The sequence below is a fragment of the Cydia fagiglandana genome, chromosome 1 (assembly GCF_963556715.1).
Source record: "Cydia fagiglandana chromosome 1, ilCydFagi1.1, whole genome shotgun sequence".
NCBI classification, from domain to species: Eukaryota; Metazoa; Arthropoda; class Insecta; order Lepidoptera; family Tortricidae; genus Cydia; species Cydia fagiglandana.
This window is the reverse complement of record NC_085932.1, coordinates 5,282,353-5,297,463: the sequence shown is the minus strand read 5'-3', so window position 1 is coordinate 5,297,463 and position 15,111 is coordinate 5,282,353. Positions and strand designations below refer to the sequence as shown.

The 15,111-nt window shown below is 35.4% G+C and overlaps 3 protein-coding genes across 6 annotated transcripts in view; 1 reads left to right on the top strand and 2 right to left on the bottom strand.

Annotated features, from left to right (window-relative positions):
- LOC134679599 (cilia- and flagella-associated protein 44) overlaps nucleotides 1-6,675 on the bottom strand; it is a 47,708-nt gene extending 41,033 nt beyond the window's left edge. The window contains exons 1-4 of the mRNA XM_063538554.1: nucleotides 6,585-6,675; nucleotides 6,082-6,330; nucleotides 5,744-5,898; nucleotides 5,309-5,472 (exon numbers count right to left, since the gene is read on the bottom strand). Of these exons, the coding sequence (XP_063394624.1) occupies nucleotides 5,309-5,472; nucleotides 5,744-5,898; nucleotides 6,082-6,150 (388 nt within the window). The 5' untranslated portion in view covers nucleotides 6,151-6,330; nucleotides 6,585-6,675. The remainder of the gene's footprint in view (nucleotides 1-5,308; nucleotides 5,473-5,743; nucleotides 5,899-6,081; nucleotides 6,331-6,584) is intronic.
- A 1,062-nt stretch (nucleotides 6,676-7,737) lies between these two features.
- Nucleotides 7,738-9,595, top strand: LOC134670327 (electron transfer flavoprotein regulatory factor 1). The gene is made up of 2 exons (XM_063528129.1): nucleotides 7,738-7,898; nucleotides 8,047-9,595. The coding sequence occupies exons 1-2, from the start codon at nucleotides 7,854-7,856 to the stop codon at nucleotides 8,260-8,262; spliced, it is 261 nt and encodes an 86-aa protein (XP_063384199.1). The 5' UTR covers nucleotides 7,738-7,853; the 3' UTR covers nucleotides 8,263-9,595.
- Nucleotides 9,596-10,226: 631 nt separating this feature from the next.
- LOC134679701 (synaptotagmin 1) overlaps nucleotides 10,227-15,111 on the bottom strand; it is a 35,391-nt gene continuing 30,506 nt past the window's right edge. For all 4 annotated transcript variants that reach the window (XM_063538646.1, XM_063538659.1, XM_063538652.1 and 1 more), the window contains exon 11: nucleotides 10,227-14,505. The gene's annotated coding sequence lies outside the window, so the exon portion shown is untranslated. The remainder of the gene's footprint in view (nucleotides 14,506-15,111) is intronic.

Here is a 15,111-nt window from a genome sequence, read left to right as displayed (position 1 = left end):
ATATTTTTTTTTCTTTCGGAGCGATTATTTCCGAAAATATATAAATTTATCAAAAAATGTTTTAAGGAGACCTTTATTCGTTTTGAAACACCTATCCAAGGGTAGGATAAGGGTAAGGGGGTAAGGGGTCGACTAAGCAAATAAAAAAAAATATATATATACGAGTATATACCTTTGGAGTTCAATTGGCGTAAAGGACATTTTAGCGAAAATGAGTTATATATACAGTTTTAATACCTGGCTTAACAACCTCAAAGCTGTACTCTGATTGCCTAATCATGCATGCCATACGATTAAATAAATAAATATACAGTTTTGTTCAGAATTCCGAGCGCTTTTGTTCTGTATAGTTAAAATTTCGATATCTCGTAAAAAGTTGCCTTTACGACCCAATTTTTACACTATGAGCTTGCAAAAACAGCTTAGCTCAAGGGGCGTAAATGACCAGTTATTTTTTCTTCTTTTTGTAAATAAATTATCTTGTAAAGGACTAACGGGTCAATTTTCAAATAGGCATTTTTTGCTGTCCCACGGCTAAAACTCGAAGTCCATAGGACTAAAAGACTGGGTATGTATATATTTTTATTCAGTGTATTATAAGCTTTAAAAATCATGCACAACTGTATCAAAAATATTATTTGGTCCTGACAAAATCGCATTTGAAGTTCCAAAAACGGCGAAATTTGCCGTTTTTCGCGTGTCCCAGTGGCGGCATCGCGCAATAAAAAAAATCATAACTTTGGATGTAGACAACGTATTATAAACAACTTTGTATTTCTATAAAGAGCATTTTCTAGAGAATTGATTTAATCATATTTATAAATTAATGCGTTATTTAATAAAACAAGGGAAGCCTTTTTATCGCTGTCCCGCGCGGCACCTGTTTTGTTATGACTTAAATATACCCCCTATAATCTTCTTTGTCTATTGAATAACGGTTAGATTAAATTTACATCGCAATAGTGCGGTTAGTTGGGCATCGATTGACATCAAATGTAAACCCGGAAACAGTTTAATTTATTTAAAAACAGATAAAAATCTCTTTCGATATATTTTGGTACGACTACAACGACATTTGTATGGACGCTGGTTACATTGGTACATAGTTGGAATAAAAATATTTCTTTTATAATAATAGTTGCAAATATAGTGTTAAAATATATAGTAAAATAAATAAGTGAATCTGTTGTATTGTGTAGGAAATATCGCTAAAAAATATTATTGGCGACATGTCGCGACATTTGTATGGCGACATTTATACGGCTATTTTGACCGTATAAATGTCGATTGTGGCATACAAATGTCGACATAGTGCCATACAGATGTCGAGAAGGTGTTATACATATGTCGTCAGGGTCTTATAAATGCAACAAAAATAATAAATAGTGGCATGTACATGTTGATACTGCCATATAATGTCGAAAAAATGCCGTATATATGTCAAAAGCGCCTTACAAATGGCTAAATAGTGTCATACAAATGTCGATCTTTAAACGTCCATATCTAGCTAACTATAAAAAGTACAGAGGTGCCTCCTACAGTATATTTTTTGTTGTTAAGAACCCTTCCTAAAACGATGATTATAAATCAGATTTTGTAAAAATAAAAAATTGCCATACAAATGTCGAAAAAACACCCTCTTCAAAAATTGACCCTAACAATACTAACATTGTCCTTTGTCGTCATTTAGCCCTTCATTTGTCACGATAATTTTTCATATCGTGTGGTCAAGATGGTCGTAAAGGACATTATTTGACTATTGAAATTATTTTACTTGCCCTTTACGACCCGTCCTAAAAATGATTTTACCTTAAGTATACGAGGCGAACAAATTGTAAAGGACTTTTCTAATTTTTGTGTCGTTTAAACTCCAAATTGCAAACAAATAACATGGACGTAGCAGTATGTGGACTATCAAAAAAGTCGTTTTCTGGGACCTTTATTACTATAATGTAATGTTTGCCGTCAAATTTGAAAGCATTTACGCAAGAGTTTTTTCCGCAGTTATCTTTGTTCATGGACGTAATTAGGTCTATAAAGCCAAGTTGATAAATAGTTTTATGGGTCCTTTATTACCAAAATATAACGTTTGCCCTTCAAATTAGAAAACTCAGCTCCAAAGTGTTTTTCCGCACCTATTACTGTGTTACGCTACGTCTTACGTAGGCGAACAACGCGCGAACGCGGCGCGGCGCGGCGCGGCGAAAGCGGCCGCCGCCGCGCCGCGCCGCGCCGCGCCGCCTGACATTCGCGTGCAAATCGCGCCGTACCGCGTTCGCAACGAGATCGCTTACGTAGGACACTTCTATGGGCATCAAAGGATTGATTTCGCCGCGCCGCGCCGCGCCGCGTTCGCGCGTTGTTCGCCTACGTAAGACGTAGCGTTACTCGCAGTGGAATCTCTTATAGTCATGCGACAATAACATATGTACTAGCCTGTGCATAATACACTCTGAACCTTTCCGACTCGCATTTATTGTTGATTAGAAGACGAGACAGGTACAAAATACAAAAAATACAAAATTGTTTATTTCATAAAAAGCTGTACATATAATTTGAGGGATGGTGTCTCCCGGTAAGCAATATATGCCTGTGTTGGGAGGCACCGCTCTTCCGTTATTATTGAAATCTAACTAATACTAAGCTACACTATTTACAAGTCACAAAATATTTACTACCTATACTATTTACAAATAATAATTATATACTAATTACAAGCAATACATTAATTATAACTATTAACTATAAGCAACACAAAGACAACAATAAAAATATGTGATCAGAAAAGTACTCAAGCCTGCACGCGCGCGTGTGTGTGTGTGTGTGTGTGTGTGTGTGTGTGTGTGTGTGTGTGTGTGATGGTACTCATCGTAAAAGGCTCTCTGTTTTCTCATATGTTTTAGTTTTGAGCCATTTGGTTACAGTAGACTTACATTCATGGGATTGTTTAGGGTAAATGTTTAGGATTTTATTGATTTTATTATATATGAAAGTGGATTTTTTATATATGAAAGTTTAGGGTAAATTTTTAGGATTTTATTGATTTTATTATATATGAAAGTGGATTTTGTGTTAAATTGTGAGTTCGCAAATGTTGTTCTAGTATGAGAAGATCTCGCTACATTAATTAAAGTTCGTTTTATGTTATAGTTAGGATTGTAGGTAAGGTGTATCAGCGATTGCCCATTGCCTCGCTCCTGACTATTTATTATCCGTTCCTGAGCGGTGGAAGTTGTTTATTGTGCGTAATTTAATTATTTGTGTCATTGGTTGAGCTCGGCTACAATAACTAGTTGAAATAAAGAACAATGCTTCATTTCAAACACACTCACAAAGTTTGGAACGTATCTGGACGAAGTGGTAATTAATACTTAATGACCGAATCAGTTATAATTAATTCGTTTACTTACTTGTTTCATAATTTCTAACAGAAGATATTTTTAAGTATTTGAAATTAGAAATTATTGCAGCTACAGTTAACAGGGATGAAATAACACAGAAATTACTACTTAAATAGGAATAAAAAAACAATTTAATATCTTATTGTTTCGTATTTTGAAATAAGACATCTTGAAAAATTGAAACTATAGAATTCACTTAGGACGTTCCAAATGTTTGATATGCTAATTCTTATCATCGTTAGCTGATCTTATACTTCCCTTGTTATGATTAAAGGCTGTCATGTTATGATTGAAGGCGGCTAGTGTTAAGCACTGGGACATTTAATTTACCTTCATTCCCGAATATTAGCTACTTTGTGAACAAATATTGTGCTTTCTTATTATTACTATATTATTAGAAAAATATTAATAACAACTGTACCTAATCGGGTTATACCTAGCATCATTAACTACCGTTTGATACATTTTTAAGCTTCGTTATAAACTATGCTGAAAACAGTTAACATGTGTAGGTACCGTGGCTGGTAACTAATACACCCCGAATTTGGAATAAAATAGTCTCAGAATGTCACTTACGACCCCTACTAAACAAGATACACTATATTATCAAAAAACGCAGCATGGGTGTAAAGGACATCATAGTGTTTTTGACCAATTCTATAGGACATTAACTTCTTTCGTTTTGAATTTATACATATGATTGTTAAATTCAGGTTAAAGATACTAACATGTTGAGTACTTTTTTAATACACATCAAAAATATAGCTCCATAAACAACAAAAATAAATCTCTGTCTACTGAAAAATTGCATTTTGACCTTTACGCCACTTGAACCCAAAGGTATCGAATATTGTATGGGAGGTCTCAGGTCTGCAATTCTTTTTTAATAGTTTTTATTTTACCGTTCCGTCGGAATGCGTGATTCATGTACTTACGATCACGAGTCAAAGCCTCGGACAGACAGGCAGACAGACGAACATGGCGAAACAATAAGGGTTTCTTTGGTGACTACGCAACTCTAAATATCGGACCACTAATAAAACAGTTATTAAGATTTTAATTTGATTGCAGGTTGTAGACGGATATTGAATTCAGTTAGGTACCTAAAGTCAAGAAGTTAAATCACAATAACAGGGAATGTGATTCGGTCAAATTCTGTTCTAATGTATGGGGAAGACAAACAAATTATAGCCAGCATTCAATGAATGTAGTATGATACCTTGGGGTATGGTGCTTTACGCACACTAGTGTGCCGACCCCTCCCCCTGACGCAACCCCCCAAAAATAAAAAATAAACTGCCAACCGGGACATATTTCATGCTAAAAGGGGGGGGGGGTGCGTCATGGGGAGGGGATAGGACGCTAGTGTGCGTAAAGCACCATACCCAAAGGTATCATACTACATTCATAAAATGCTGGCTATAGTTAGTTTTTCTAAAAACACAATTTGACCGAATCAAATAAGTAAACGCTTAGTGGCGGTAGCAAGCTAACGAGTTGCCACCGAAGAATAAGTTTGTAATATAAGAAAAGAACTAGGTGTAGCAAAGCTATAACGGACCGACCGCTTCGCGAGGCCCGTGAAGGCAAATGACGTCTGCGTCTGTGTGCGCGCACCACACACACAGGGATAGTCCTTCACTACGCAGCGCCGCCCCCGTCAGCGCGACGGCGATATTCACCTCAAAATCTCAAAACTGAGATCGCGCTGACGTCCTGTTTCGTCTTAAGAATAATTTGGTTGGATTCTCCAACCAGGAATTTTAGACAGAAAATACTCTGTACCGCGAGGCCTCCTCGGGACTCTCATCCTATTTGCGATTGCTGTGTCAGAAGATACCGCTCTGGTATAGGACTTTACAACCATCGCAGACGTTGCGACCTTCAAGGCCATGGTCAACAATTACCTGCAGTGGTCAGCTGTCCCGGGCAATATGGTGAGAACATGACAGCATTCACGTCGAAAGTGAACGCGCTCGTTCGCAGCATAATTTTGTGTCGCTTCCAGTTCCATATCGTAATGTTGTAGTCCGGTTCCTTGCCTACTGACGCTAGGAGTTCACCGTCGGGACTGAAATTAAAATACTAAAGTAATTCAATTGAGATTGTTAAAATTTTCAAGCAGTATTTTCAGAAGCATTAATAATTAATGGTGTTAGTCAAATCTAACAAACTGTCGATAGTTAGCGGGTGTTTAGTGTAATAGTCCCCTGAAAAATAGCAGGGGCCCGTTTCTCAAAAAGTAAGAAGTCCCTTTCTAACAGAAGCTGAAAAAAAGTTACATCCGCTTGTATTACAAGTTACAAGCTTTTGAGAAACGGGCCCCAGCGTTTAAGCTATACCTAAAGTCAAGTATAGAGTATGCATTAGTGGTGCCGTCGCGTAGGACGGCGTCGATCTCCATCTGCGGCCAGAAGTACAGCAGGATCAGAGGCTCGCGGTCGCCCTCCCTGCCCTCGGCTATGGCTAGTCGGTAGTTGGGGTCCGTTCTGTAACTCTAGAAGCAACATTTTTATAGTGTGTAATGTATTTACAATATGTAGACACAAGAGCTTTTCTCTTGAAGTATATACACCTTCCTAATCTGATTAGGTTTAAAAAATTAGAGTCCAGATACTCAAAATTGCTTCAGTTACAAATTATTCTAGGGATCATAATAATAGCGTAAGGAATTTGTTACGGTCATATGTCCAATAGAGCCGCCAGTAGTGCTCCTTCGGAACCAGGTCTGCTTAGTTTCGACGTCCATAAACGTGACGATGCTGCCAGCCGCCCAGCAAACCACAGTTTCATCACACGCGCACAGATTGAAGTACTTATGACAGTTGTAGCCATAAGAATGTCTGGGTACGATCGAGTTAAGAAGTAAAGGTAATAAACGTATGCATTATTGGTGAAGTCAACATTGACATAGATATCTAGGGACTGACTTTACGGGCAATAATAATGAGGCATGACAGGGGCCAGTACAGCGGTGTGACGAGGGTGTGACACCGCTACAACGCGAATGGTTGATGAGGTCGCATCATGCGCGCGATTGGTCGCAACTTACGGCCACTTGCACCGTACAGTAACCCGGGGTTAACTGGTTAAACCTGGAGTTACCATGGTTACCAGTACAATTTGACACTTGGTTAACGGTTTAACCGGTTAACTCCGGGTTAGTGGGATGGTGCAAGTTACGCTTAGTTGCGTTAGACTGCACGATTGGCTTGTATTTGTGAGTGACACCACTGAACTAGTACCATTTTTAGTGTCCGTAAGGCCCGTCCTTAGATATTATACGTCAATAGAAGTCAAAGTCAGACTACTCCACTATATGTTTATATAGTGGAGTAGTCTGACTTTGACTCGGATACCTAGAGAAAATGGCACGCGAGAAAGCAACTAGCCATCAATGCTACATCATTGTCGGTTAGACAGATACCAATAAAAACTTAGTAGGTATGAAAAAAAAACAATGATTTTTCCAAAGGATACTCAAACTCGAATAAATCAAGAGGTATAGTGGAGTCTGGTGAATTGACCGCCCCAGAGAAGAAATCATCCTGGTCGTACTCTGTGAGTATGGATTCTTCTTCTACGTGTTCATCTTCCGGCTCGATATATTCTTCTTCTTCTTCTTCCCAGTCTGCGATAGAAGCAATCTAGTTAATCCTTTAACTTTTCAGTCATTCGATTTCGATAGCGTTTTTGTTTTAAGTATAACTGCAATTATGTTGCCGCTACAGACTAAAGGGTTAAACACTCTTATTTCTATGTTGAAGAGCAATCTGATATTTATACTCCAGGCGCTGTTGGACACCATGTGAATTTCAAGAATTTTATTATTGGTACAAAATGAAAATCCACACAAACTTACCGTATGCGGGTAATTCTTCGTCATCAGCCATCACAAGGCATAGATTATATCCCTTAGTTTGTTGTAAACCTAAATGCAAACTTACAATAAATGCAAATCTACCTAAACTCAAAGAGCATAAATAATCACTACGTTCTAAAATATTTTTTGTTGCCTAGTAACCGCCTAACTGACAAAGAGCATATAATCACTACGTTGATGGCCCGTGTGATAAAACAAGCGCCAAATTTTAAATACACCATAGACAATTAAAAAAAAACAAAATATTTCAGTTTTAAATCTTAGGGCTCTATAGACCCTGCTACAAATCTCATGCGATATTGGATTCGATTGGAACAAGTAGTACTTGCATACAGAGCACGTGGATATTGCTGTACAATGTTATAATTAGGAAAATACAACTCATGCTATTTATACTGTTGGCAGCATTGTCCATTTGTTGCTATCTTCAGTGTCATCTGTCATTGTCAAAGTCATTATGTCAGGCCGTGCTGATGTTGATGCATTAATGTTTGGACTATGAACTTTCAAGTCTCTTATTTTTCTTTAAACTGTTATTATTATTTGTTCTGAATTCTCCTAAATAAAACATGTCTCAATCGCAAAGAGCAGCAGTAATCAATCTCTACAAAACGGTAAATTTTTACTAAAATGAATATTATTATGATCGCTTCGTCATTTGTTTTTAAAATTGTTATTGGTATTTTGATTAGATAACATTATTTGCTTAATGTGAGTTATGATACTTATGATGTGATATGCTGACGTGTTATATTTTTGCAGCTGTTGTACCTGGGTCGCGATTGGCCTCAAGGCTACGATCTGTTTCGAAAACGACTGCATAAAGTGTTTACCAAGAATAGCAACGAAACGGACCCGGCTAAGATCGACATGATGATTAAACATGGACACTACGTGGTTAAGGAAATAGAGGCTTTGTATATGCTAAAAAAATACCGCACAATGAAACGAAGATATTACGACGGTAAATACTTTTGAGACATAGATATCATATTTTAGGCACCAGAGTTTTAAAATACTATATTTGTATTATAAGTATTGTATTGTTACATCCTCAGATGATGTTTATTTTTGATAATAATATTGTTTTACAATTTATAGCACTAGTTGTAGTTTACTCTTTATTAATAATGTACTAAAGTGTATAAATGTATCTAGTAGTTATGATTCGGTCAAATAGTGTTTGTTGAAAAACTAAATATAGCCAGCATTCTATGAATGTAGTATGATACCTTTGGGTATGGTGCTTTACGCAGGCTAGCGTCCCGTCCCCTCCCCCTGACACAACCCTCCCCTTTTAGCATAAATATGTCCCGGTTGGGAGTTTTTTTTGTTTTTTGGGGAAAGTATACAATATAGGAAAAAAGTGTCAATGAAAGAAATGTTCCCTATTAAATTCTAAACAAAAAAGGTTATCTTCATTTTTTTATACGACGCACCATATTCATGTTATGGCTAGATGAACTTCGACAAAATTTAACCGTTGAAAAACTTTCAGAAGATCAATATAACATAGTACGTGATAGTACTAAAAGAAATCATACTAGGACAATAACCTTGCAAGCTTATTTTCCGTATAAGATTTTTTTCAGTACTATCACGTACTAACTTATAATGAACTTCAACAAGTTAATACATGAATATGGTGAGTCTTACTAAAAAGTTGTATATAATCTTTTTTGTTTAAAATTTATTAAGGATTATTTCTTACCTTGACATTTATTTCCTAACTCTAATACTTTTCTCAAAAATAAAAAAAAACCGTAAACCGGGACATATTTCATGCTAAAAGGGGGGGTTGCGTCAGGGGGAGGGGGAGGGACGCTAGTGTGCGTAAAGCACCATACCCAAAGGTATCATACTACATTCATAGAATGCTGGCTATAATTAGTTTTTCTTGCCCATACATTAGAACATAATTTAACCGAATCATTAGTTGGTCCTGTTGTTTAATTAGTTATTAAAAAGTGTTTCTATATTATCTGGTAAGTACACTACATCCCAACTTATATTTATGTCTTTCTTTGTATCTGCATCTGTAAACCAGCATAGTACAGTCAAGTCAAGTGTAAAATATGGGTGCATTCATCATACTCAAAAATATGTCCCATAGATCTTATGTCAGCGAATTAAGAACTATGGGACATATTGTTGTACGTACCCATATTTTGACTGTACTTACATCATTAAATAAAAATGCCCGAAAATGGTTGTAATAGTTTAAAAAGTAGGTAAGGACTATTTGCATACATGTTTTTAAAGTAAATACTTTAAATTTCCATTATTGTCAATAAATATTGAGCATTAATAATGTTTTGTGTCTTTATTTCATCAGAAATGAGTTTGGTGGCCGTTCGAAATACCAGAAGGTGAAGTGAGATTAAGGCATTGTGAGATAAAGGTTGGTTTTAGGAATTTCATGATTTCACTGAGTTACTTACTGGATCATCATTCATTAATATCATCATCATAATTTTCGTAGCAAAAGTTTTTAGTACAACTTTGGAACCGTAAAGCTATGGTTCTAGATCAGTTTCTTTGAATTCTAGGTCATACCAATAAGGTACTCCAATTTACAGTTAATATATTATGTCTATAGGTATCCAACTAGGTCTGGCATACTTTAGAATCTAAAGTGTCTTGAATCTTCATCATTCTACATCTAAACTTTAGATGTAGGAAAAGGCTAGTTGGCCTTCTTCAGTCTTCAGTAAAATGAAAAGCAAACCAGGATTCAACCAGGAAATCACTATAAGAAGGGAATTACCTACTGGTCGAGTATATACAAACCTTGCCCTGTCCTCCCATTTGGTGGCAGTCCATCCTTACTAATGTATTATAAATGCGAAAGTAACTGCCTGTCTGTTCATGCTTGAATAATCATCATCATTCTTCGTAGATAAAGTCAAGGGCAGATACTAGTTTTAAAGTAAAACAACAAATCTATGTAATTATGTATTATAGACATTCTTTGTAGCTTACATAATTCATTACTAATATAAACTCTAGTTAAAATTATAATATGTTTTATAACAAAATTCTATAATTTCTACAAAAACTGTAAACAAATGCAACTTAAATTAATAATGATTTTTATTTAAGTGGCAAGTGATATGACAAGTTTATCAATTTTTACTAATATATATATGTATACATATACCTTCTTTAGGGCTACAATAACAATACTGATGACATGTTAACAAAATCAGCAAATAGGGTATTATGTGCAGTGCAAGATGACTTGTTAATGAATATAAGATAAACCCTGCTTTAATTTAGATTCAGCCAAGTTTACAGTAAATTAAATTTTAAAGTTTTGGTTACATTTATACAATTCTAGTTCAGCAAATTTTAATTTTAAATTTTGTAACAAACAGCAAGTAATATTACAACTGCTCAACACACCAATGCCAACATGTACAATATTTAATTTAAAGGTATAGTCTGTCGATTTCTAACTGGCCCCGAACTGCTAATCCTTTGTCTGTTGTTAAGTAAAACCGCACGTGCTACTTACCTGCAATAAAAGGCCTTAATTATTCTAATTGGCACCTGAGCGCGGGCTAGTCCAACTCTCAAAAAACCAGTGTAGGTGCGCTCTCCGATAACGCGCCTTTGTTACGCATCTGGATGACACATTTTAGACTGGTTCGATTCGCCAACACTCAGTAGCTGTACCCTACGACCCTTTTTTTACATGTAGAGGCACGTGCGGTATTACTTAACAATAGGCAAAGGATTAGCGGCTCGGGGTCAGTTACAGATCGATAGACTATATTGAGAAGTACATCTACTTGAAATAATGTTGACAGATATAATTGTCCCCATTTAATATAAGAAGACCACGGTCATAAACAGCTTGAAAATACAAATGTCTCATCTATAATTTCAAAGTGTTGTTTTATATTTTATATTAGAGATTATTCACATATTGCAATTTACCATTACGATTACAAAATTTCATAAATAGCGCTGAATGTCCATATTGTCATACTACTGAGGCCCGACCGCTGTACTGGCGTGCCTTGATAATTTTAATAGGAATGACCCCAAAACATTCACCGTTACACCAATATCATATGAACGTAACCGAAGTAAAAAAAATGTTGGAACTAAAAAAAGTCTGTATGATTTTTTCTGTAAAGTGTGTACGGTGAATCTGTCGGGGTCGGCTGTACAATCTATATTAACAATAGTTATATTTATTACTCACTTGGAACCTCGTCTATTCCTACTTGTTTCGTGTTGGTGCACAGCTAATGTACTTGAAGCCCTCTCATTACTCCTATACATAGATATAAAGTGATTGTGAAATTTAACATGTGATTACATTATATACACGATAACACATAGGTTTGAGATCAACAACAGTCAAGCTTTAGCTAGGTATAAGTTATATTTTTGATTCACTTATCAGACGTCACGTTAAGATTTTAATACATATCTCTCAACTGTCCGATGGAAAGAGATCCAGCCACATTAGTGTAAGATAGAAATATAGTCTTCTCTTTCTGACATGTAGCTGCATCCCTCTCGTTTAGTTGGATATGATGTAATGAGCCTAAAATCGAATAGTTACTTATGATTAAAAACACATAAAAATAAATAAAAATAAACCAGTCTAACCATGAATAATTATTGTAAGGGATCAATAATTACATTCTAACTATTTAACAATACATTATAAGTTTATTATCGTGGTCTATAAGTAAGTTTGACTAGTTTCGATGATCCACGGTTTTGAGTCGCCATTTGCTATGTATTATTAATAATTATTCGCAAACATAATAAAATTACCTAGATTGAATTAACTAACATAATTATAAATTCAACTAATTTGATGGGCTTTCTTTAAATGCTGTGGGAATGTTATGAGATGACTTAAAATTAAAAGATAAATTCAATAGGCCTAATTGTTCCTCGCAGAAAGAGAAAGAATAAAAAAAAACCTTCTGTTCGAAAATATGTATGTTCCTTTTTTGCAGTAAGGTAAATTAGATACATACGTTGTTTGGTACAAGTTTTAGCATAGAGATCTCAAGCGAGCAATCTCTACTGAACCCTTTTTACACTCGAGGGCAAAAAAACGAGGTCCAATTTATCGGAATGTTCATACAATGTTACCTATAGGTATTCATGGCGTTTGATTGTAATCACTTAAGTTGAGTATCGATGGGCTCTGCTAATTAAAAAAATGCAATAAGGATTTTCTCGTTCATGGAGGAACTTTACCATAATAAAAGGGTATCAATACTATAACACTTACGATAGTAAAATAGAATGTTGTAAATTTAACACGATGTAACTTATTTACATAGTCATAATACGTCATAAAGATTTTAGCGCCAGGTCGACGGGGCAGAGACCTAAATCTTTATTAAAGAGTGTTCACTTGTTCAGAAAGTATAGCTATTTGATACCGATATCAGTGTGTCGCGCTCCCGCGATGTCCTCGTTCAATGTAGGTGTTAATGAACTCATATGTTATCATATTGTACGGTTTTTTTTCTAAAGGAGGCTTATTCAGATAAAAAAATCTGTGTTCAAAATCTTGGTCTAACTCTAGCGATATTTTCCTCTACATGCGGGATTAGTTGCTAGGCTACGAGTGCTACGACCGCATACAATGTCCGCCTTAAAAGTGTTAAATGCGGAGCGTTTAAGCTTTTCATCTGGGGGATACGTAACACTAAACTAAACCAACACATGTTTACTTGACATTGTTGACATGGAGCATCTGTCCATTTTCCACTGATACATTTTGTTCGTATAAGAATGAACCGAGGTTTTACGTTCATTACTCATAATTTTAATAATTAATTTTAGAAGCTCTCTTTGTTAAATATGTCTAGGTATTACTTACCCCATGTTGCCCCTTCTCTAAAAAATGTAGGCAATATGATTATGTACATTTGTTTAGAGTCACCTGTTTATTTTCATGCAGGTAAGTGTAAGCTTGTCAAGAACTGTTTCTTGGTAAGTAACTACTAATACAATTAAATTACTTACGTAATAAAATTATGTAGGTCTATGTCCCACAACCCAGCGTTTTACATGAAATAAATATACAAATAGGCAATTCAAGTGAATCTTTCCACTTAAAACTATGTCACACGAAAGCCCAAACTCCCATGCCTAGTACCTACTAGCGTTTATCACATTTATCTCTTTAAGATTTTTTTATTATTGAGAGAGATGCCAGTGTGTACATAGACGCTAGTGCTAATAGGCTTAATTCACAAACCTACCACACCATTTAAAAAGTAGTAGATTTAAATGGGTTTATTATATATCCATACCGCTTTTTAAGTTGGTAAAGAACCGTCCAAAACTGGAGAATGCGTCGCTCGTGTGCTATGCTTCTTTAACGAACATTCGCGAATCGTGTATTCGCCAGATCTGGACGCATCGTTAACGCAGTAGTTTAGAAGGGCTTTCAACTGTTTTGAAAACTTCGTACGCTATCGTGGAAGCAAGGGGGTCTACCGGACTATGATCCCTACTCCGCACTCTATCCCCGCCGGTTTCACAACAATTTACTTAATACGAGTATTATTTACTTCGACATGAATGTCCATTTTCGACTAGGTCTTAGCGGCTTCACATTTTGGATTTTAATCAAGTAAAAAACGTAAAACGTTAAAACAATCGGGATTCAATTTGTTTTCAAGAAAATTTGGATATATCAATTTCATATTAGGTACTTAAGTTTTAATTTACTTATTCTGGGGAGTCAAAATTTTGACATCTATTGCAATAGTCATGACTTATATCAACCCCCATTCATCCGGTACGGCCATCATTCCTATGCTCTGTCCATCTAAATTTTGTTTTAGGTGATGGAATTCAAAATATTTTCATATTTCGAAATATATTGCAAGGATTATGCAAGTTTACCTGTTACTTTTGAAAGACATGTGGGTAAGTTGTTGATAGTACTTAGCCAATAGGTAAACACCTACTTAATTAAGCCATATTTATAAACAAAGGAACGACATTAAACAGCCAATTTTATAGCCGCCGACGCAATAGCGAAAATTATTAACGTACCCAATATAATATACATATTTTCTCATTCAAATTATTCTGGATAGTTATGTAACTAGCAAAATATTTAAATTTATAGTATGAACTAAAATACTCTTCGATCTTGTATGATGGTACGTCTTCTCTCCGAAGTTGTCGTAGATCTTCATCACCATTATGGAAACCGATGAAATCCTGTAATACGAAATTTATTTGGAGCCATTTTATGAAAGCAACCGTAAGTTATATTATAAAACGTCATAAACCTTAATTTACATAGGAATCTAATAAGTTTAAACAAGTTTTATACTTTCTGCACAAAATTCTTAATAATTAATTAGTCAACTGATTTTACAAAGGGAATAGGTATACTCCAGAGAATTGCGAAAAAGCTGGTTTTACAATAAATATAGTTAAAATTGGTGAAAGTTATATTCTATACCTACATGGTGTAACATGAGGAAACCGAATAATTTTAACAACGTATTCCTGATATTTAGAGACAAAAATGTCCAATATCACATTACCATCGCTCTTTATTTATGAAGTTATTATGTACGCCAGGAAACATTATGAGGAATTTCTAAAAATTTGTGACATACATAACTATAATACGAGAAACAAAGGAAAACTTGCGGTGCGGCGGTTGCGATTGGGAAAAGTAAGAAAGTCATTTGTAGGACAATCGATCCATTTTTACAACAAAATACCTAGTCACATAACAGATTTACCATACCATCAATTTAAAAGAGTCGTGAAAACCAATTTAACTAAGAAAGCCTACTATAAAATATCAGATTA